The sequence below is a fragment of the Atta cephalotes genome (assembly GCF_000143395.1).
Source record: "Atta cephalotes unplaced genomic scaffold scaffold00009, whole genome shotgun sequence".
In the NCBI taxonomy this organism is placed as follows: Eukaryota; Metazoa; Arthropoda; class Insecta; order Hymenoptera; family Formicidae; genus Atta; species Atta cephalotes.
The window spans coordinates 5,279,016-5,304,303 of record NW_012130073.1 but is presented as its reverse complement, the minus strand read 5'-3'; the positions used below and the strand labels follow the sequence as shown (position 1 = coordinate 5,304,303).

The window sequence follows — 25,288 nt, the reverse complement described above, 5'->3', positions numbered from 1 at the left end:
AACCGATTTCGCAGAGCTCGGCAGACGCGTCTCTCCAAACTTCAGGCCGTGCTGTTCGAATAAAGTCACCGCGCGATTGTGCCCATCCCGTTTCTATAGTAACGTAAAGGACAGTGCATGGACATAGTGGTACGGTATGTGGATTTCCGACGTGCATTGGAAGCTGCGCTCTACTTCAAAGAAGAAATGAACGGGCGAACGATGGGGAAGATTTGACGATGGTATGCCGCTGATGGGATTTTCAGGCGACACTGGGAAAGACAATTCTACTCAGTGATATAGCAGGTACTGCGCTATCGACAACTCGTCTGGTGGACTGACTGCTGCTGATGCTGCTGAATCCTCTTGTCGATTTCCATCGAGGCTGAACTATCTGCTTCCGAGCGCCAAACCAGAAGAATCAGGCTTGCTCTCGGAAGGGGGAAACAAAGAGCTGGATCGCAGTGCAGAATAAATTCGACTGAAAATTTTGCAATGGTCTATTGCGGTAGATTACCCGATTCAATTTCCAACGAGCGTACTACCGTCGGTGCTTTCTATTGTTACTAACGATTTACAACGCGATAGAAAAAAACCAAACCTTTTGAACTATTATCAATATCTCGCGATAATATGATATGATTGTTCTTAAATTTTAACGTAATTTTGAAAAATCTTATTGTACAATAATAAAATCAATGATAAATTAATTAATCGATAAGTTAATTAACACATGACAGATAATTCATACTCTAAGCTTATACGCGTTAAATGTTTTCTAAGTTGAATCAATATAATTTAGCACTGCACCGCGATACATCTCTTAAAGAATTGATTGTGCTTTTGTGGAATGATTTTTCACTCGTTACTGTAAGGACTAAAATTCTACACATATGAATTATGATCATGACATAGATAATGTTAATTGGATTTGTCAGGACGAAGAACACAGGACATATAAAGATTACCTATTTCATCCACGCATACTGCAATTAACATGTATGTGACGTGGTACAATGTGAGTGAGGGTAGGGAACATGAAGAGCAACGCTGTGATGTAGGGGGGGTGAAATATGATTACAGTTACCGAAGATTTTTCTATCGTTTTCGCGGATTTACCCGAGAAACCAGCTTCGCTTCAGGTTTATTCGGAGCGTCGCCTGACGACAAGAAATTCTTATAGACGCCTCTCTCGCACGCGATCGTAGAAACGTACATCGAGTCATATATTCGTTTCCCATGATATCTTTCATGAAGGGACGTCATAAATCGAAAGTACAAACCGTCGGCAGGCAGAAGATACGCGCGTGCTGAGAATGAAATCCGAGAATGTCGCGAGATCGAAGGATCAATTTCGAAATAGGATTTCGGTGCATCTGTGTTTAATTCGCATTTTGTATGATAAAATAATCCAAAGAAAAATATATTGAAAAATATCAATATTTCATTAAAAAAGTATCGAAAAATATAATTATAATATATTTAATCTATATATGTTTTTAAATTTCTAGTAATAAATAATGAGAAAAAAACAATAAGATACTTTCCTGGTATTATTAAAAAATATTTGCATATCGACCGTGATCTAATCGAATCTATTTATCTAATACACAAGATCGTTAGTAACAATTGATAGAAATTCTCTTTTTCTAAGATATTTCAACAGCTGACTTTTTACGCACTACTGAATTCCGATGAAAAGAATTGAGCTAATTTTCTCGAGACGTTTAATGAGATCTATGAGAGAACTTTCTCGATGGCATCGCTCAAGATGCCTTCGTGCAGGGCAATAAAGTGCCAGGCGCAATCGTTGCAGAGTGCAAGAGCGACAAAATGGCATGTAAGGAGAGTGACAATACAGGAAGAGGGTCATGTCAAGCACGTCGGTGTGCATATGTAGGTATGTGTGTACATCGAAGAGACAGAGAGTTCTTGTATGTAACGTTCGTCGATTCTATTTCTACGGCGGACACGGACAAAAGATCCGTTACAGGTGACGTGCGACGACTCGTGGCGTGTTCCAGCGGTTCATGCTTTATTATATCTTCGTACAATGCTCTGTGGAGGGTAACAACGCCGCTGCCGTTGCGCTCGCTGATGCTGTTGCTGCTCTCGCCTAAAGGTGCAATTGAAGGACGGGGATCCGGGAGTGATGGCTTTGGAAATGCAACGTGATCGGAGCGGGGGGGGGGAGGGAAAGGGTGTGCTTATCGAGGGTGTCTCGCTTCCCGTGTAACGCACGAGATACCCTGTCGCTTGTCGTCGCGAAACGCCTTGGGTTACATTGTCTTATTCGTATCATACCACGTAAACGGGTTGCCGCACATTCCGACAGCACGATGTGTTTGCGCAGTGATTATTAGCCGTAAATGCTCCCTTTTAACGTGACAGATATAGCACAGACGCACGAGACAGAGAACAATTAACTCTTGGTAAGCTCATTTTTTTGTAGAAAGCGAAACAGTTGTCGATAGACATTAGGATTTATTGAACATTTGCAGACTTATCAAAAATAGCGACTTTTCTCCGCAGGCAAAATTTTAATCTGCATAATCTTAATCTGTTGTATACGAGTCGTTCTCGCTATATCATCGTTTCCTCGAGCTCGTAATATCTTTCTAATGTAGGTGACAGTTAACGGTTCATCTGTCCCGTGTCCTTCTATCTTGCACTTCCGAAAGTTTAATGAAATTGTATATTTCGGAAAATATGATCTATACTATGCAATCTCATATACAGATATTTGTCACACCAACAATTTGAAGTTTACATTGATAAGATCTGCGTATGTCTTGAAACATCCATAGACTCCCAACACATTTTGCAACGCTTTACAAAATCTAAATCCAACCAAGCCGTCTGCACACACGTATATATGTGTAGTATAGAGTGTGAAAGGAAGTAGGTAATATATCACGTTCTTAACATATCTCCACTTCCTTTTGCATTTCTACGTGATGCATAACGAGAAGAACGAGAGGCCGGGCGCTACGTTAAACACATGTATGAACATAAGCAGATATACAAATACAGAATATTTACAAATGAATGCTACGTCACACCAAGATATCGAAATTATAATTCAAACTGAACCGCACGCGATATGTTTAAACAATCGGCTGTAACTCTATTTTACTCTTTCTCAGAACTGTGAATTATGTATACACAATTTCTATAGAAGCTACTAACGATTATCATTATTGTTCGACAAATCGCAAGATTTCTAAAATGGATTCGCAATTTTTCATCAGGTACAGAATATATGGAAAATAAATATATTTATTCAGGTACGAAGAAAGAGGGAAGTGCCTTATTACTTTGAAGCCGTTAGTGCATGTTTTACTAGTATACTTAGAGAAATATCCGAAGATTTATCAGTAACTGCGCCCGTCAGTTTAATCATACGAATTAAAATCAAAATCGCGAGACTTATATTAAACAACGATTCAGATTTTATCCGTGCCGGAATAGATGACGTTATTTGCGATTTACCCTCAACTGCATGTACGGATATTTTTGCACGTTCAGACATTCGTCGATAATAAATGTTACAAGAGATTTTAAGAAGGTGTGTGTTATGCATCCTTTCTTCAGAATAGAGTTAGTTTACATTGAATTATCCAGAAAGATAACGTGCTATTATTTTTTCATCACACGATAGAGTCTAAATATTATTAAATTTCTGCTATTTAAATAGTATAACAAGTTTTTATGTATTCTTTAAATTTTTATTTATAAGATTTTAAATAGAAATAGATTTCTCTCGTTTTTTTCTAGATAATTCAACAATTATGAGACAACAATACGAATCGCCAATAAAATAAACTAAAAAAAAGGAAAAAAGATTAAATTACACTGCTACCAGGCTTGCGCGATATCTACACAGTCGCGAGTGAGTCCGTGCAACACATGATGATTAACGAACTGCCCAGAGAATTTTGCAGTCTCGACTAAAACCCATCGATTGACTTATATAGCTTTACGTGTATGCACTTATGATGCAAAGGGCTACATTGGCCAAAAAGAAAAGCGTCAATTCGCAAAGATGTCCTTCATGCAGGTGAGGGTATAATGAGGGGTGTAACAAAAGCTTCCTTATGACAGAAACACAAATAACATTCCAACACATGTGGAAACGAAAGTGTGCATTCCTTATATACTTCTTTCCCCCGCAAAGTGAACTATTGTACTATCAGTAACGAAGTGTTGTCTAATCCAACGTCGTAAGAAAAAAAATCAGAGAAGGAAGGAGAAAAAGATAGAAAGAGATAAAGAAAAACTGGGAGAAAGAGTGAATGGAACAAAATTACGAGAGAATGAGAGAAGAACAGAACGGGAGAAAGATTGAAAAAGAGAAAGAGATAAATTGGAAAGAGAAAGGGCGAAAAAGAAACATGCACGCGCCGTGGACTCGAAAGCGCCGACCAAAGCGTTTTGTTACACCGCTCGTATCGACCTTGTCTTATAGAAATACAGATTATATAATATATATGTGTATACTTTTTAATATATATTCTCTAATGTGTATATCATACATTATTTTCTAACAGCATCGTCCCGTTTGTTTAATTAGAGCTTCCATCACACTGGCCTGTTATTCGCAAAATTCACATTAACCGAAGATATCACATTCAATTATAACAGCTCTCACATTTGCAATGATAATCCGGCTAATCTTGGCTAAACGAGCATCATCTTCTTATGTTAATATTATCAGAGCAAATCATCAGTTATGCTTTATCTTATTACAGAATTAATATCTGTGAAATTAATGTGAACTTTGAACACAACACAGATCAGTGCAAGGACCATCTATTATGTACGGGACATAATATGCAACGCTACAAGATTGACGATACAATCAACGAAATTTATCACAGCTAAAAATAAACAAAAATACATCATTCTAATAACAATTAAATCAAGCACACAGCTATGTTGATGTGCCACTTGTACAATTTAAAATTCATATATTTTGATAATGATTTTTCTTATCGATTATATCGTCGACTTTGCAGCGACTTTATATGTAACACTTGCGTACTGCAAGCGCAATATAATCCTCCAGAAGAGAGAGAACATTGTATGTCATGCGACTATATATAGCATATTGTCCTATAATTGCCGTATAATTACAACAATCGTAGAAGATTCGTTATCTATATAATGCGATATAAGCAATTAAAGATGGCAAACATTCTTTATACAAGTGGGTACGCGAAAAAGGGTATCTATTTAAAGAGCTGTACATGTAACTGTATATTGTACGAGCCTTGTGACTAGTTTGTAAAATTTGAAGTATATACAATGTACCCGAAGCACGAACTCGCGACACAGAATTGTGAACTATGAAAAATACTGCGAACATTGCAAATATTGCGAACGTAAAATCGTTTACTTTGTCAAGTGTTCCATCAATCCCACAGATTGATCGAAGAAGCAATCATTTCACGCGTACTGATGTAAAAATCAAATTTTGCAACAACATAAAAGCAGCTGTACCTAATAAAATCTTGATCCAGGGAAAAACTCTGTTTCCTCAATTTGATTTTATGCGATTTGGCGTTATGCTGAAAGAAATTTCTTTGTCTTGCGTGGTATTGCTTGAGCACTGAGAAATATGGTAAAATGATAGAAAAATTTTTTTTCCATTTTATAAACACGATCGCCACGAACGAACGTTATATTTCTCGGTACGTCAAACAATATTATATCTAAATTCTTTTATTATTGTAACAGTAAATTAGTTAATTCAATAATTCTATATATTATTATTATATATGTGCATGTGTATATGTAATACAGATAACTGCGGTGAAAACCTCTGCAAATATCGATCACGTTTATATCTATTTATATATATTTACTAATAGTCTAGCATCTATTATTTCGACGTATAGCATGATAGAAACTATTTTGCGTTTAGTTGAATCATATAAAGATGAGAAATCGTAACAAATTCATTGGTAAATATAAATTGCAGTACGCGAAGATATTCTTCCTTTACTTCAAAATTTGTAGATAATAGAAGGAAATCGCGCATTATAACAATTCGGATTAACGTGATTAGAATTACGCTGATTTAATTTCGGAATTACTGCTTCGAATATAATCTCAATTCTATTACCGCTTTTATCGATTACGCACATTGTGCGCTATTGCTTAAGACTCTATGACTTGGATTAAACGATGGAGCGTGATTGCGAATATAAAGTGAAGTATTCACATAAACGTCTCTATTCTGATTTCAATTTCGCAGAAAAAGCAGAGCTGAAAGTTTATTGGTTTAGACATTAATTTATTGGTTTAGACAAACTCTCTCATTAAGAGAGAGAGAGAGAAATCTATAAAGTATTTTATAGTTTACATTTAGTTTATATTTTATTTCATGAATATATAATTTATAGTTGCATACATAATATGTTTTTAAACATATACATATAAACTATTTAAACTAATAAAGAAGCATTGTCATTCTAAAAATTTCATAAAAAATTAAAGAATTTACTGATTTTTATTAAAACTCATTTTAAAATATTTTAAAAACAGGTATATAGAATTATCAAGTAAATAAATGAGAAATATAACATCTTATTTATTCTTTTGTAGGTTAAAATATTTATCTTTGGATAATTTAAATAAATAATAGATATATCTGAAATATATATATCTGGAATAATAGATATATATATATATATATATATATATATATCTGAAATAAAAAAATCGATTACTGAATAAACATTTAACAAGTAAAAATAACAAGAAATAGTAAAATAAAATTTTATTTCATTATCTCTCAATTGATTTAAATAAACACATTTTAATATTAATATTTTCTTTACTTCTTCTAATATATAAATAAATAAAAACAAATAGAATTTTATAAAGAAAACAATATTGAAACAGTTGAAATATTTTTCATAAAATTAAAGTGTAGCAAAACATATATCAGGCATTGGACATTGCTCGTTTTTAAATTCTAGAAACTATCAGTCGATAAACGATTTCCGGAAAAATGCTGTTCACAGTGGTTTTACTGTAAACGAATTCAATTTATAAATTTTTATCCAATTTCACTCGTTTGTTTTGCAAAATAAAAATAAAAAACCGCGCCGACAGATCCATCAATTTATTGACATAGGTGATGTTAAATAAACTAAACCGCCCAGCACGCTATGACTCGAAAAGAAAGAGAGATAAAAATTCATAAATTGTACACGGACTGGTATTTGTAATTAGTCCAAAACACTCATAAATCATGGAAAGGAAAGTTCTTGTCATTTGCCTCGAGAATTCTACGTTCTCTAAGAACTTGCTCCCTCGGATGAAACCTGCGCACTAATTACTGAAACTTCAAATATGACCGGACACTGAACTATAGTAGAATTTGAATATATTCAACTATTCGAGAATATTGCATTTAAGCTGGCGCACATAAACCGCCAGATATCAGTTTCCATTCCCTTCGTCAATATTAATGAAGATTAGCAATGAAACTATATTCAAGTTCAAAGTTATTTCAGAAATTTAAGGTGTGAACATCCTTGTTTGCTCTAAAAAATTAAGATAACAAGTCGATTAAAACATATACTCCTGTTTTATACAAGAATATAATAATATACAATATAAAAATTAAATATCTAATTGATTATCTAAGAAAATACACATTTAGAATCAATTTTTTATTATAAAATTTTTTAATTAATCTACAAGATCATTCTAATTATTAATTTTAAAAAAGGAGTAAACAAAAATCTATATTAACTTTATCAGAAATTACATCTCTATTAATAAGTCATAATTTTTTAGGCTTATTGCATGTATGTATATAAATATATACATATATGTATATAAATATAATGTGTATAAATATTAATTAGGCAATAATGGCTGTCAAAATAATTATCAAAAGAAATATATATGCATATATGATTATTTTTCATTATGTTATTTCATAAAGATCGCTAAGTGAATTCTGACTAATTTCAAATAAATTTGGAATTTCAATAAAATTTTCGAGTTTAATGAGATATATTTAAAAATAATTTTAAAGCTTTCGTAGAAGTTTATATTCTCATTTCTTTCGTTGCCAATTACACGGTACAAAAATTTTTCTGATAATGGATTATTCTAAACGTAATGCAAAGTGGACACTATTAACCGCCTGTCTTCCTGCAAACTTCTTGTAAACTTCGTGGTCTACCTTAGATGAAATTACGCAAGAAACTATATATGAACTGCAAACTATTGAGGAACTAATCGTATATCCCTCTGTTCATTATCCAAAACTTTCCTAATCGCGAAACGGATAATAGGCAAAGACTTCGTACGTTGCGTGAGTTCTTTAAAGTAATAATCGTACAATTCTTTATAAAATGTGAAATGTCATTTCATTATATAATAAAAGTATGTCAAGTTTGAATCATCTAATCGAATTAATTGTTCTTTTCCTTCATAAATAATTATTTGTAATAATCTACATATAAAACACAAATTAGTTGTTTATCGTTGCAAATCTCTATTATCAAAGTATGACTTATTAAATTAGAAGATTGATTTAAGAGAAACTAAGGCAAACTATTTAATCGATTGGTAGATCACTTCATGCGTAGAATCATGTCTTTGGGTTATAATCAATAATAATATCTGGAATATATAGTGCTGATGTGACTCTCTAGAAGATAAAGTTACATAATTCAGAGAATATTTAAAGGAGTTTCATTGAATAAAAATAAAAGTTTACAAAAATAAAATATTAAAGAAATTATTTGTAAATCATTTCTTTCTTTAAAATTAAATTAATGAATAATAAAAAATAAAATAATTGAATAATATGTTTATCATGTTCATACTCATTATTAATTAAATCTTTAAATATATATTTTATTTTAAATATATACATATATCACATACTTATCATTGAAAAAAAATCTATAATAGCACTGATATTATAGAAATTTGCATACTTCCAAGAAGTAAGCAAATTACGTAATCAATATAGTAAAGCGTACTGGGGAAAAAGCCTAACATGCATAATTACTGTGACTACAAAAACTACCTACCATAATTATTACCAACTGCGATAAGAACTACCTACTCTATAAGGCCTAAGTTCGTCAGCAACTTCGCTATCTCAGTAATTAATTCAATGGTGTCGTTGGAAGAAGGCATAAATTTTTGCTCCGGGATCTACCATTACGTCTAGAAGCAGTTCGATGTGCTTCTGGCAATTCTGTGAATACACGATTTAATCGAGCGGGCTACATGAAATCGAGATCGATCGAAGAGTTTAAGACTTTCGCGATCGTAGAGCCGATAATGGATTTAAACGACGTCTAGGCGTGCTTTCGGTGGACGAAGAAGCGCTCTTAGACTTGGAAGTTTTTGACGCCTTAGGCGTCTTCTCTTTACTCGTGACCGCAGAGGTTTTCACCGGTTTCCCGGATTTATTCACACCGCCTCCAGAGCTCGCGCCCGTGGAGGCCGTGGAAGATGTGGGCTTACTAGACGCGATAGTGTTTTGGGAAAGGGTTTGGGTGTTGGGTCTTACTTGTACCTCGCAGGGGGGCGGCGCGCTCCTGTACGACGGCACGATCTTGAAAGTCACCGACCCACGTGCCTCCCGCTGTAACAGTCGAAGAGAACCGGACTCTTCAGAAATTACGGTTACGAGTAGAAGCAAGCCGATACTCATTCATAATAAACACAAAATTTTGCATACAATAATGCAATGTAGAAATTTATAATCCAATATCGAAATCATATTTTACTTCAAAGTATAGTTTTTAAACTTTATAATAAATACTTGTTTGAGAAAGTTATAGTATATTCCATCAAGTAATTTCTTTGATAACGAAGGATTTAGAACTTCTTGAAATAAGTTCCCAGATTCCGCTCGCAGTTATGAAAATAACTTTATAATACTCACCAGAATCTTTTGCAAGGCATTAACGGATTGATTCTGAACTGGTATACCGTTGATCTCTCTAATCTCATCACCGACGTGAAGAGTGGCTTGTCTATGGATCATCCCACCGTGCATAATCCGTGCTACGAAGCACTGTCCATCCTCATTCATTTTCAATGTAATTCCCTGAAAAACAAATAATGTAAAGTAAATTAAGAGTAGTAAATGTAATATTTTATCGATAATAACAAGTTAAACATTGCTTATTTCAAACATAGCGAATGTCCGTATTAAACCATATGAATAATAAATAACAACGCCAAATTAAAAATCAAAATTATCATAATAACAAAGTTTATTTTACAATGCACGTAAAAATTTAATATTTATTATTATCCAAAATATAATCCTGCAAATCTTTATTAAATGTTTTATTAAAAATTAAAAAAAATATTAAGATAATATTAAATTAACTTTTTTATCAAAAATTTTCAATTCCTCAATATAATGTCCTCAATATAATCCAATATAATCCAAACAATACTTTCACATCTATATATTATATATATCTACATACATATTTTTACGCTTTCATTAAAAAGTAATTTTTCACACATATTTTTTAAGAATTTATTTAAAATATATATACTTTTTCCTCTCTCATTTTAAACAAAAATCATATCATAGGAAGGTTTTTATAACTACATTTCAAAAACCTTCCTTTATTTCACATTGCCGAAACACATATATATATATTTGCCTTGTTACTCACCATTGGCTCATCCGTATTCTTCTGGAACTGCACCAGTCTGACGCGAGTAATTTTTTCATCTAAATCGCCGTTTTGTCCTTCGAGATCGTCACCGCCATTCAGATACGTGAGAAGTGGCGGTGGCGTTACCCTGGTGGCTTCCTCGCCGTAGACCTCGTGACCGGCAACATCGTGAGCTTGTAGAAGTGCCTAAAACAAAAAGCAAAGCAAAATTGCAAATTAAACTCTTAACGTTTTTCTTACATATCACAAGACGATTGACTCGCCTTTACTAAGAAAAGTTTTCCTTTTTCTTGTTTATCATAAAACTATGTAACATAATAAGTTCTTATTATACATAGCGACTATATTATCATAACTAATAAGTATGCTCAGCTTCAGTCGTATGCAAATATGTTTTATTCGAGAGAGTTATGTATTCGTTAGTCGTATGTTTACCTTTGCGGTGTTATTTTACAAATACATAATTGTATAAAAAGGAAATATATAATCAAATTTTGATTGCTGATTGTCCTTTCTGCAGAATGTAGTCTAAACTATGTATAAATATTTAATCTTATTATCGATGAACACACACACACACACACACACACACACACACACACACACACACACACACACACACACAGAGCAAAACGTTTTAAAATTTTAAATATTATTATATAAACATTACGTGCACGGATATATTTATATGGCAAGAGAAATTAAACAATTAATCTATTAGATTGAATGTATGCGATATATGTAGAAAATTTTTTTGGGAAAATAATTTAATAAGTATGATTTTTTAAAAATGTCCGATTAATTTTATTAATTACTCAGTAGAGTGATATGAAACAAAGTGTCTTAATATGATGAGAGTAGTATGTTTCGTATGGAAAATACAATGCGTATATGTAGTGATATGCACGTTTCGATCGAACTGAAGAAGTGTAAAATATGCGTTATAATTTACATTTAAATTATCGGCTTTCATATTAAAATTCAAATGCAAATTCTGAATTTAATGGCGGGAATGCTATCGCGTACGCTAACGCGATAAACATATTATAAATGATCATGTTCTATTTTACAACGTATAGATTAATAAATGCACTTACATCGTATTTGCTATAGAATATATTTTGTTCTTATTGACGAATATTTTCATAACAAATAATTTACTGATATATTCAAATAGAATTATTTATTTTAATGTGAAACATTTATAAAAAAATTTTCATAAATAATCTTTTGTACATATATTATGTATATATATTATGTTAAGAAAATATGCAATATTTTATAATCTAACAACTTTCCCGAATCGAAATTTTAATACTACTTTTGACATTCTTAAGAATAATTCGCACTTACTAAAATACTATGCTTTGTAAACTACGAAAAATCTACTTTGATGATATTATACTTGATAATATTAACTTCTTTTCTAAATCTCTATACAGATTTATTTTAACGCAACATTGAAGCTATAAATGTTCCTCGAATTTCACTGATGCTTTGACACTTAAATCTCTACAGCTAATAAAAACCTACTTTGATGATATTATCCTTATTAAGTCCTCTTTGAAACCTTTCATTTTGCAAATTTAATTTTAATACCTTGAAGCTATTTATTTAACTTTTTAGGAAAAAGTATATTGGGAAATATACGCATCTGACATATACAAATAGTTCAAAAAAAGAAAGTTCTAAAACTTATGATGTTTACGTCGACTGCACGACGAGCTTAAATTTTCGTAAAAAATAGCGAACGATGTTAGAAACTGATCTCAAGACTAATCATCTTTTGGTGATAAATTAATAAATTTTTTTATTATACAAATACAATATAATTAAATAATTTTTAATTAAAAAATTTGTTTTCTTTTTTTTAAAGCATAGTAAAATAATAATTATATTTATTTTATAAGTAAAAATATATGTAAAATATATAGCCGCACTTTGCTGCAATATTATACAATAGAATATTTGAATTGTGAATTTTGCTTAATTTGTAAATCGAATTTCCTATCAAATCTCTTAAAAATATGCATAAAATATATAACCGCACATTGCTACATATTAATACGACAGAATGTGTAAATTTTGAACTTTGCTTATCTTGTAAATCGGATTTATTCGCCAAAATCTTACTAGACATTGCAAACAGTCGAAATCCAAATATACTTCCTTATTTACTAAAACTTCAGTAGCAGCTATCGATGCTGCGTACTCTTTGGCGGATTAGTTGAATAGAGACTTTACGAGCAATCGTGACTGGATTTGGTAGTTTAATAATAGTATTCGAATTCTAAGCTGTAGTTGTTCGGTCGATCAAGCTTAAAGCCTAATCTGTTACAACCTCAAAATTGTCTCAGACGAATTGTGCTGCAAACTCAGGTTAGATTAGAGAATTGTATTGCTTTGATACGTTAATTGCATGTTTATATAATCGTCTACCAGTTAGTTTCACTTCTGTGAAGACTTATTTTCGTAGAAATTTCGATGAGATAGTGCGTAATAAAAGAATAATTATTTTAATATCAATATAGCTTTTCTTATTTTAATTAAATATATGAGTGTGTATCTTTTTGTACTGGCCACATGATTTCGTTTATACGTATAAAAGATAACATGTATTGCCACGCAAATATTTGCATCAGATCATGGAAATGCTTTGTTCATGGATGTAAAGGATTCTGGAAGGGGTACTACGAGCACTTTGTCCAAGGACGAGTCTCGTTTACCTGAAACGCGGCCAAACTCGTCACCTGTGACCCAGATGATAGCAACGACAAGTCTCTATTTCTGTTCCCTTACACATCTACTTTATATGCAAATCGTACTTGGAAAAAACATATTTCAGATACACTATAACAAGAACGAAATGGCCAAGAAACATGATAAACTCGCACGTAAATTACCTTTTATGATGTATATATTCTTACACGAGAAGAACCAACTGTATATATAAAAAATACATATTACATTAAAAAGAAAGTAATAACTATTAATGTATTTTGTTTAGCATATTGGTGCGATATTTAAGTAAATATTGCCAAATATAATAATAGTAATCAACCGTTTGGTAATATTTAGAAAAATAAAATTAACATTTAATAGGCTTTGGTTCTATTAATCTAACATTTAATTGAAATTATTTCACTAAACTTTAGTAGCTGGACTTAATTATTATTATCAGACTTTTTTCAATGTAGATTTGTTTAAAATGTACTTTTAACTCTTTCAGATCTAGTAGTACATGTACATACCAGTATCTTTAAAAAATAATGTCTTTGTAAATGTTAAGTCATTTAACTAGTATTTGTTTTAAAGAAAATTATTTATACATTATTATTATACATTATTAATGTACAAACGTAATAAACGTTGTAATTTTCAAGCTTTTGAGCTGTCAATTTTTATATTTCGACCTCATTTTTATATTCAGTGATTCCTCAAATTTTTAAAATTAATTAGACATTATATATTCCATTTCTCAAAAGTCAGGCCTGGAAGGATTAAATCAAATTTTCAGTGAACCACGTAACAATTATAATTGTAGCAATTATTTGATAATTTACTGTAAGAAGAAGCAAAATATCGTAGGCTCGAAGAAAATAAAGTTGTATAAATCATAAATAATGGATTAATCTCTATGATAACACGACTGTATTTTTGTTACTTCGCTGCACCATCTGTGGAGAAAGCACAGTTGCATAGTTAATTCAAGAAAAACGGGAATGGTCGTTGGGACTATTTCGGTGGTTTTCATTCGCAGTTTAATCGAACGTCGTTAATTACATTAGCACCATCGGATATTCATTAATTAAGAACAGCCATTGTAGGAATGTCTATTAACTGTTTTTTTTTCAGAAATCTATTAGAATTAAAAAAATATTGGATAATTTAATTCACAAATATCGTTTATCTTCATTGTTCTTTTCCTTACGAATTGCCGATAATGAATGTATTAAATAGTCTATTATACATACACATATATATATATATATATATATATATATATATACGTCATCTTTATGTTAAAATTGTGTGCTTAAAATGTTGTAACTCGGAAAACATTACATTGCTATAATTTCAGAATGCAATAACGTATAATATGTGCATAAACGTTTTGTACAATATTCATTAAATATGCATATAACCTTAACGCACATTCGAAACTTGTGAATCTCGCGAACGTACGAATTTATTACGAAAATATCAATATGTGAAGATATTCAAAATAAAACATTTCAGAAAAATATATGTCAATTCAAAATATTTTGTTATTCGAATATTATAAATAAACCTTAAAAGCTACAAATAGAAATTGATATATAACAAGTTTTTCAATCAGTTTGAGTAATGGTGTACTATATTTTATAATATCTTTTTTTAACAGTTTTATTTTTATAGAAATAAAATTCAACGTTAATATCTCGAGGATGCCTCGAAAGGTTTGAATTTCCGCTTGCATGATAACAGTGGAGACTGCAACTTCATCCCACATATTGATATCCGCGCGCGCGCACGAGCTTACGCAAGCTGGTCCTTGGATTCGAGGATAAAATAATATTGCTCCATGCAAATTGGAGCGCGATCCGCGGCTGTGGCATCATTCGTAGTCCGGAAGCCAATTCATCGGTCTGCAATTCCGGGAGGGTTGTATGCGGTAAACCACGACTGTGCGGACTGCTTCAATTGCGGTACGTATAAGCTCTGTGTTAAAATATATAATCATTCGTCTTGCACGAAGGCTGAACAAATGGTATGGACGGATGCGGTTGGATCGCATTGGGATGATAAAATTCATTCGGACCGATTCATCAGCTATTCATGCCATTGGCATTGCTCCGCTGGCTGTAATATGCGCGGGGTGTCTTTCGGATAAAATATTCCTATCTCCTTCGAAAAATACGAGGGACGAAGAAAGCGTTAAATTGACGAGGGAAGCGACTTAATCGTGGGATTCGGAAATCCGATTCAATTATCGTTTAGCGACTGAATATCCGCGGCTATTTCTGCAAGAATAGTTCCCTCTCTGGGCAAATTAAAATTCAATTATACGTAAATCTGCTGCTTTCATTCGTCTACCTGAGAAATCATTTTGGATCAGAGGATTATTAAAATCTATACAAAGCATCCCAGGATCAATCCCAAGATAATTCTAATTCAATTTTTTGCGGTTCTTTGTATCGTCTTTGTACCTTTGGAATTTATTTATTTTTTATTTATTTCATTCATTATTTTCATTCGCCAAAGCATTTGTATCATAAATTTTTGTATCATAAATTATTGAAAGTATATATGGTTACAGCAAATTAATTTTGAAAGATCAAACGTCAAAACAAGACTAACATAATAAAAAATAATTGCATTTTATATAATTTCGAACTTTAACTGAATTGGAATTTAAATGAATTTTAATTTGATATTACAATATTCAATATCGAAAACTAATAACTTTAAGAAGTTGCGTAAGAAAACAATATTTAATCAAACTTTTGCTAAGAAAAAAATCGATTTTAAATTGGCCAAGTTTGAAAGAAATGTGTATTAATTTTGAAAGAACCAATATTGTTTAACTTCATCGTTACAGTAAACTATTGACTTTAATTTACTACTTATCACTGTGTATATATTGCATAAAGTCGTGAAGTTTCGCGGGCTCGTAGATTTTCATAACGTCACACATGTTTTTGAAAAGAGATTATAATAGAAAAACAAATAAAACACTAAAATAATTATTTTAAAAGTCAACTATTTTGTATATTTAGCATAAATAATCATCTTTCATTCAATTATTGATGTAGCATAACATCCATATTTTCAACACTACAGTTCCTACACCGTGAAAGGACAAATGATCCAATATTTATTAGATTTAACTTATTTATAGCTATTTGTTCGTAAAAAAAACAATCATGATTGTAAAAATATTGATGCTATTAAATTTTGATATTTTCATTTCGATTTTTCGTTTATTATCTATTGTGTGTACGTACAAATAATCAAACAATATCGCAGTCTATATAAAAAATATATATATCTACATAACAAGCTGATAAAATTCATTGCAGAATTCTTTTTCTATTTTGCGTGTAAATGCATCATTTATGTTTGGAATTACGAGATCAATATCAAATAATCGTGTTTAACGGGCGGTTAGAATACGGACTACTGTCGCATTAACATCTTGGTTGAAATGTTCCCGGGAGTATCATTTTCAATCATGCGCCCTCACACAGAGTTAACTACAAGTACTTGCCAATTAACACACCAATGGTTCCTGTTGTCGAGGATGTACTCGGCAATTGCCCATTGTTACAAACATTAGTCCCTTTGGCTATCACTGATGACCATATGGATATATTCAATGATCATTGGATTATTATCCAGTTTATCTCTTCACTCCCAGTTATCAAAAGTATCTATATCTGATATGACTTTTGTTTTCATCTCTCAGTAGAACAGTATTTCGAATGTGTACCAATGATTATACAAGCGGCAATAACATTCTTCGATATTTTTTATATTTTTTCTTGGATCGTAAAAGAAGCAAAGCGGGAAGAAACGCCCAAATGGGAGTCGACATACTCTCGAAAATAGCACTGTATCGATTGTGACGAATGAGCGCGATTTGGAATACCAGTACTCGTTAATTTTCGGTGATTTATTCCAGGAGATCGGATCCGGCGAATCTTTTCGTCGTTAAATGTGCTCAAGACGCGACGAATTATCGCCTCGTGGACATCCATGGCGCCTTCCTCGCACTTTGGCTCCTCGACTGCGAAAGTTAGTAGCGCGGATCGATATTGAAACATATTGAGAACGTATTTACTTCACTTTGAACGAGAACGTCGTAACAACTCGCGGAAGAAAAACACTTATTGTTAGAACAAAAGACCTTATTACGCGCACATTCATGATGTGAAACTTAATTAAACATTTTGATTAAAATACTATTATGCTATTTTATCACGCTTAATACAATAGATTCGCTAAAATCATCATATAATATTTATTGTAGTACCACTATTAAATTTTTTAAAAATATTCCACATGTTTAACATAAATAAATCCCTTCTAGTTTTACAACTCAATTATTTCATAATATAGACTTATTCTTTACGCGGGTTTGATTAAATTAAATATATTTACATATATCAAAAACTCATATATCTATTAACTCATATATCATTAACCCGCGTTATAAATGTGAATAATCATCCTATGGCGTATATATGAGCAGTAAAATCTCTTCATTTGTGAAATTGGAAGGGCGATAAAATTCCCATTATACTTAATAATTGAACCGTCAGCGTGTCGTCGCACTGTCAAAAACTGAATTTGTTTCTCTATGAGACGCGATACATGAGGGTATATAAAGCGTTGATTTGCAATCTAGTAACACCGTTTTGTATTCCAGTTCCGGCTGGGGTCTGCGTGGCCATTTATTAACTCTTTTTTTTTTATCTTCCACGCCCCACTTAATTTCTCTGTCAGCGACAGAATGAATAAAGGCGATATATATACGAGGCAAGGCGAGGACCGGACTTGACCCCAGCATTTTTAAGTACTTGCTAATGAACCGACGTCGTTAAAAATTTATTATTCCCCCAAGTCTCTCCCATAGAAGAGCATTATTCGTTACGATCAATGCTGCTCAATAACGAAGCACGTCCCAACGCTCTATTTGAGAAATGTATTGACATTTGCTTTCCACGCACAGGAATCGCCTCGGGAAAATGTCCGGTATATGTTTTAGATAAAATGGGAATCAAATCAAAGGATATTTACATTTGTAACTTTAAAAAATAAAAAATATACAAAAACAATTCTTAGATATAACATTCATTTTTCAATTTGTTTCGATCAAGTCTATATATTTCTTTTAAATTCGTTTGTGTATATGTATTACTTAATCAATTTCAGCATGCGACATTTATATGCCGCACTATTGTATGAAATTACAACACACTGATATCTGATAAAACACGAAATTGATATCAATATAATAAATATTGTTGACTCAAACAAAATTATTTAAAACCAAAACAGTTGTCAATGTGAAACTGGAAAGTCAGATTCTTGATTATAAAAGCGCATAATTCTGTATATTATATAATCGCTATATAATCTACACATTAACAATAAATGTTAAAGTAAGTTACAATTTAGTAATGATTATCAAAGATGATTTAACGTCACTAAGTAATTGGATAATAGAATCAGATTGATTGATATTTTTGTATCAGCCAAGTATATTACCAAGTATATTTCTTAATGATTATAATAATTTTAAGAAGATGGATAAGAATTTATAACTATTTCTACATTTAATAATCTTTGGCATTTTAGAAGTTTGTGATGACAAATTTTTCAATTTTATGCTCTAAACTATTTCTATTAAAATACCCGCTACGTAAAGAGTTTTCCTTAATTGTATTAAATTACAGTTATGCTTTGTGTATAGTACACATTTATGTATAGTAGAATATATTATACATCATAGATTAAATTATTTTCTAAAATTCTTTTATAAACTAAAAACAGATAAAATTATACTACAACTCTTTATTTAAATAAGATTTTCTGTTATAACTCCGCTCGATGAAAATATTCTAAAGAAGAGATTGAAATAACGTGAAATAATTATTGATATATTCGTTGAAATAGTTACTCATTATAAAAACATTCACGTTGCTCTAACGCGCTTTTCACTGCGAATTTCATCAAGTACAAAGTATCGTTGAAGTGCTGGATTAAATTCTCCGCGTAGTCCATTCGATATAAATTCAACCGCCAATTAATATAAGTCTTGAAATAACAGCATGTAAAATTTTTCATATAACTCGTTACAGAAAAATCTGAATATGACAGCGGACGGGAAACTCGAGGAGTTATTAGAGCGTACAGGCAGGCATGCAAGTCAGAGAAGTCGTGAAATTAATTATACGACATTATGAAGCTATCTTTACAATCGCAGTCGAATAGCCGGAATTCCTGGGATATTTTGAAAGCAAAGGGTACGCGGATCGAATGATAGAGAGCGGAAATGCCACTCTCGTAGTACGCAACGACGCAGGTGCACCAGCAACGGCATAATGCACTGCGTAGCTGACTTCCGTTTTGTTTTGTACACTCAGAAATATATCCTCTAGGTGCATATATCAGTTATGTAACTCGGTTATGCATGTATGCGATAATATGATGAATATGAGGCATGAAACTCGCAAATATACCATTCGAAACGTTCCATTTTTTGACGTTTTCCTAGCCATTTCTCATCGTGTTATATTATTCTAAAGCTTTACAAGCTTGTCGTTCTTTAAATTTATGAATAAAAATTGACTGGCTTGTAAGCGATATGGCGATGCAACTTCAGCAATCATTTTAATGTAGTACTCTTAAAACAAAAAGTAAACAATTTGATACATCTTCATACAAAAATCAAAATGTTCCTGTCTTTGTCAAAATGTTCTTTTTATTATTATATAACAAATTATTTAATAAATTGTCTTGTAAATTAAAAAATTTGATTATTTCTGAGGAAAAATTTTGTACAAAACCTTTTCCTATTTTTTGCAGTGTTAATTTTCAACATTAAATATTCTGGCTCAAGTTGGTACAAGAATTAAATAATATCTTGAGATAAAATATAGATCTGTCATTCATAAAAACAGTGAAATATCCTATATAAGCAATAATATAAAAAGCAATTTAATAAAATCATTTCTAAAGATCTATGTTTTTATTTTAGCTTTTTTCTGTCGTTCAATTAATGCGCACTTAAGGAAACAAATAATATTCTCGAAAAACACAAAACGATATTTATATATATGATGAATACAATATTTGTGAGTAAAATTCATTCTTTTTTAAAAAAATAAAAAATTAAGATTAGCGAGAAAAAGACAAGTGAGAAAAACCAGAGATGTAATCCATTCATGATATTACGTTTCGTGCCACGAATTCCAAGCGATACGAAGAGCACAGCTGCACATTGATACAGATGTAGTCTGCATAGCGGAAACTGATGTGAAATCGTGGCCTCTATCGTGTGTAATGCGTTTTCCGCATACCGAAAAAGTGTGCAAAACACGAGTGGCACGCGGATGGTGAGGAATCTCGCAGTATGAGGTAGAAGTAGGATAGGTGTGCGTATGGGCAGACGAGTCATCGAGATGGGTATTACATTCGTAGTGGATCAACTTCCGGTTTTCAATAAACTTGCATTGCACAACCCATTCAAAGTAAACCGTGTATGAGAGTACACCATTTCCCATATCCTATTTTCGAGTTTATCAAGGCATATGGCAGTTGCAGCTACCGTACTACAGGCTACGAAGATATGTCGCCGGGAAAATTAAAAGCTGCGAGAGTGCAACTTCTCGCGTGTACTTAAAAAGTATTTTAAAATAATAGCCATTTCGCGCGGCATGCACATAACTAAGAGGATTATTTAAGAGTCCCAGCCTACTTCTAAATATTGCAGGACTGTATTTTCAGCCTGAAAGAGGGAAATCGAATAAATTACTAGTTGGCACAAACAAATATTGAACAACATTAGCGAGATATATTACGCAAAGTTTTATAAACACAGTTATTTATCACTGATAAAATAAGAAAAATTCTTTTAGTTAGTTCCTGTGTTCGTGACGAGATAACTCATGGCAGTAAATAAATCTTCTGAATCGAATAAAAAATTTTCATCATAATACAAAGAATAACAAGTAAAGTGTAAAAAAATAATGTTATAAATTTAAATTAATACAGTGTAGTTTATGGATCAAAATGCCGCAATTGAGGAAAATAAACAATTGAAGTAATAGAAAATTCTTGTCAATAACTTCTTTCTTTAAAATATTGCATATATCATGGCATGCCATGATAATATTACTAGTAATGTCTTCTTGGTCATTTAAATGCACGGCAGCTACTATTGCTCTGAGCATAAAATGTTAAATACTACGTCATTGAGTAAAGTTGCTAGAATTTATGTTGTTTGTAAACTTTTATAGCTAAAAATGTATCTCGTAAAACTGAAAATACAGTTGTGTACAAGTATACTGTTTTAGAAAACAATATTAAAACAATGCACTGAATCAATTAAAAGTAGACTGTTATCTCCATAAAATTACCAATGAATTGATACTTTTCACTAACTTCAATATCTTTTATATTGAAATTATATTTACGTCGCTGTTTTACATTTTTTAGAAAATGTTAAACTAAAAAAATTTAATATTTTTATTATACATATATTTATATATTAATTATATTCGTTTATTATTAGGTGTACAACTTTGCTTCCGCCGTTTTTCTATAGATGACTTTAGCGGTAAGTGGTGGTCGAAATAAATAAATCATAGACGTCATACAATAAACTTTGGCATCTGTTAACATAACCCCACAGAAACATTAGTCGATTTGTGTCTGCATCATAAAGTTATTCTCGATTGAAAATGTCAGTTTACGAGCCAAATTCTCGTCATTTGTGGGAGGTTTTAATTTTTTGCTTCAATATGAAGAAATCTGCAGCTGAGGCTCATCCAATGCTCTCAAATACTTATGGTGAGGCCGCTATTAATGAAAGAACGTGAGTAGTTTCAACGCTTTAAGAACGGTGATTTTGACGTTCAAGGTTATGCTCTGTATTTGGTGGGACCAGCTCGGCGTAGTGTATTATGAATTGTTAAAACCGACTGAAACAATCACAGGCGATCGATATCGAACGCAATTGATGCGTTTAAGCCGAGCATTGAAAGACAAACGGCCACAATACAACGAGAGACACGATAAAGTGATTTTGCAGCATGACAATGCTCGACCCTATGTTGCGAAAGTAGTCAAGACATACTTGGAAACATTGAAATGGGAAGTCCTACCTCACCCACCGTATTCTCTAGACGTTGCTCCCTCTGACTATCACTTATTTCGATCAATGGCACACGGCCTGGCTGACCAGCACTTCCGGTCTTATGAAGAAGTAAAAAATTAGATCGATTCGTGGATAGTCTTAAAAGATGACCAGTTTTTTACAATAAAACCTCGAATTTCGGAAAAAAACGGCGGAAGCAAAGTTGTCAAAGTAATGCAAAGTATCTAATATTATAATACTATAAACGGAAAATTATTGTAATGAAATTAAAATTGTCTATAAATTGTTTTTTTTATTAAGCAATTACTTGAGACAAAGAAACGATTAAGAAAAGGTCATCAAAGATTTTCAGATTAAAAATTAATATAAAAATGATAAAGTATAAAAAAGTATATCTAACATTATGTATTGTGTGTGTGTGTGTGTGTGTGTGTGTGTGTGTGTGTGTGTGTGTGTGTGTGTGTGTGTGTGTAAAAAAAAAGAAAACAACCTAATTTGCTAAGGACTAATTAATTAAGTTAATTAGTCTCTAATGTTATTACTTTACAGTTAATTGATGCACCCAATATTAGACGACAAACGCTGATGTAAAGTGGTACGTCAAATTTAAAACAATAAATATATATATATATATATATATATAGAGTTACGCAAAATAGCGTAAATATAGAGTTATAGAGGAAGTATAGAGTTATAGAAACACTACGCTAGTGCGTCTATTTCACGATGGTTACTGAAACTTCAGACTGCATCGTAACTCGAAATTACAATCAATTCATTCTAATAATGTCCCAGTGATATACGTAATTAGAACCAGGAAATAATGTAAAATGCATAACCAATTCAATAAACGAACTTGTTACCACGTAATGTAGAGCGAATAACATTTCTCTTTCGGACTACACAGAATCCGATATTAATTAGTCTAGCAATATAGGGGCTGGATTGTGTATGAGAAAAAATTTTATTCGAATAAACCTGGAGACGTAATTTTACAAATCGCTGACTTATTTGTCCGCAGTAATTAATATTCACAGAACATATTTTAGATTTATCATTTTTTTTATTATGTCAGAGAATAAACAGATGAAAGTGCTACATATATGTATCTTTTTCAGTAATTTTGTTTATTACAATTTTCCCAAGACTAACAAACAAAAACAAAAGCTAATTAACCGCATAATGTTAAATTTATTCACTGAGAAATATATCGTTACCGATATATATATTAACTTGTAAGATTAATTATAATACAGTACAATCAATATGTAATCGCAATTAAATAACAATCTGCTGCTCTGTGTCGTTCATTTCGTACTGCTGTATATATTGAAATTGATATATTTCGAATTGTCGCTTTGGCAAAATTGCGTATCTCATTTCTTTTATCGAATGCTATATATGTGCGCCTGTTATACCGTCCAAGTTTTGTCGCCATCGGTTTTGTTCGTGACCTTAACGACTTAACCAATTAGATGAAACTTTGCCCGTGTGTTTACCGTGAAAACAAAACTTTTCTATTCTCGCTGACAGCGAGAAACTTCCTCGTGGACACCGTCGGTTTTTTCGTCGAGAGAGTTACCGAAACAACGATACGATGTACGAAATTGCGAGCGCGGACAAGTTGCTGTGCAAGTATTTAAGTTACAAAGGAACGACATGGTAGAAAAGGCTCGACATTACCTGCAAATTTCGCTCTCAAGCATCTGTGCATTTTAAAATCATGATAATTCTTGCCGCAATTTTCACCTTGCAGGAAACTGCGAGAACCAAGAAACTGTGCACAGTAGTCATTTTCAGATTATCTCTCTTGAAAGTTGGAAAGTTTGACGTGCACGATTCAATATTTGATCTATCTCTGTAAACAATTATACGTTGCTTTTGAAGGAAACATTGAATAGTGCCATTATGCATTTCTAAATTTGAAAAGTTAAATATCTGCATAATTTGCATTTGGATTACTTAACGTGGGATTTTATAATTGTGACTCAACATTATTCTTGCCATAACTAGACTCTTTTAAAAGAGAAATGCAATTTGAATTACATTTCTTGATAAATAACTTTTAAGAAGAGTGTAAAAGACAAAGTATCCTTGTATTCTTGTAGTGCCAAAAGTATAAGATAAACATTCAACATGATATTAATGTACAAATATGGCAATACCTATTTTATATTAATTAATTTCTGCTGCTTATTGGATTCTTTACACTTCATTCGTTTATTCCCGTAAATTTCCATTTGTATTGAAAATCCATGATTAACCTCGTTATATTATTTCATAATCCAAGTATTTCCAATTGCGTAATTTTACTCGGAAGGGAGGTACTATTTTGCGCAGAATTTGTTAAACTATAGTATTATAACAGTATAACGGATTTTTATAAAATATTCTGTGAAACACATGTAACAAAAATAAATGTACATATTAAGAAGGGTATTAAAATAAATATCGAATTGAATCATCTATGTTGGAATTAGATTATTTATCCTGATAGTATAATTTTATATACATATATTTTACATGTATATACCTAAAGTTTTATTTGATAAAGGAATTTATTTATTTATCTATATATGAACAGGCTGTTATATATTTTGTTAATATATCTAATATATCTAATTTTGTTAATATTAATATATCTAATTTTATGTATAAAGCTATATAACTTTATACATAATTTATGTACAAAACTTTTTTTATATACAATAGGTATATATATATATATATATATATATATATATATATATATATATAT

The 25,288-nt window shown here is 31.6% G+C and overlaps 1 protein-coding gene across 1 annotated transcript in view; it reads right to left on the bottom strand.

The window, feature by feature from the left end:
- The window catches only part of LOC105627655 (peripheral plasma membrane protein CASK), a 53,294-nt gene that overhangs the window by 12,548 nt on the left and 15,458 nt on the right, over positions 1 to 25,288 (bottom strand). The window contains exons 2-4 of the mRNA XM_012208933.1: positions 10,662 to 10,850; positions 9,911 to 10,075; positions 9,533 to 9,607 (exon numbers count right to left, since the gene is read on the bottom strand). Of these exons, the coding sequence (XP_012064323.1) occupies positions 9,533 to 9,607; positions 9,911 to 10,075; positions 10,662 to 10,850 (429 nt within the window). The remainder of the gene's footprint in view (positions 1 to 9,532; positions 9,608 to 9,910; positions 10,076 to 10,661; positions 10,851 to 25,288) is intronic.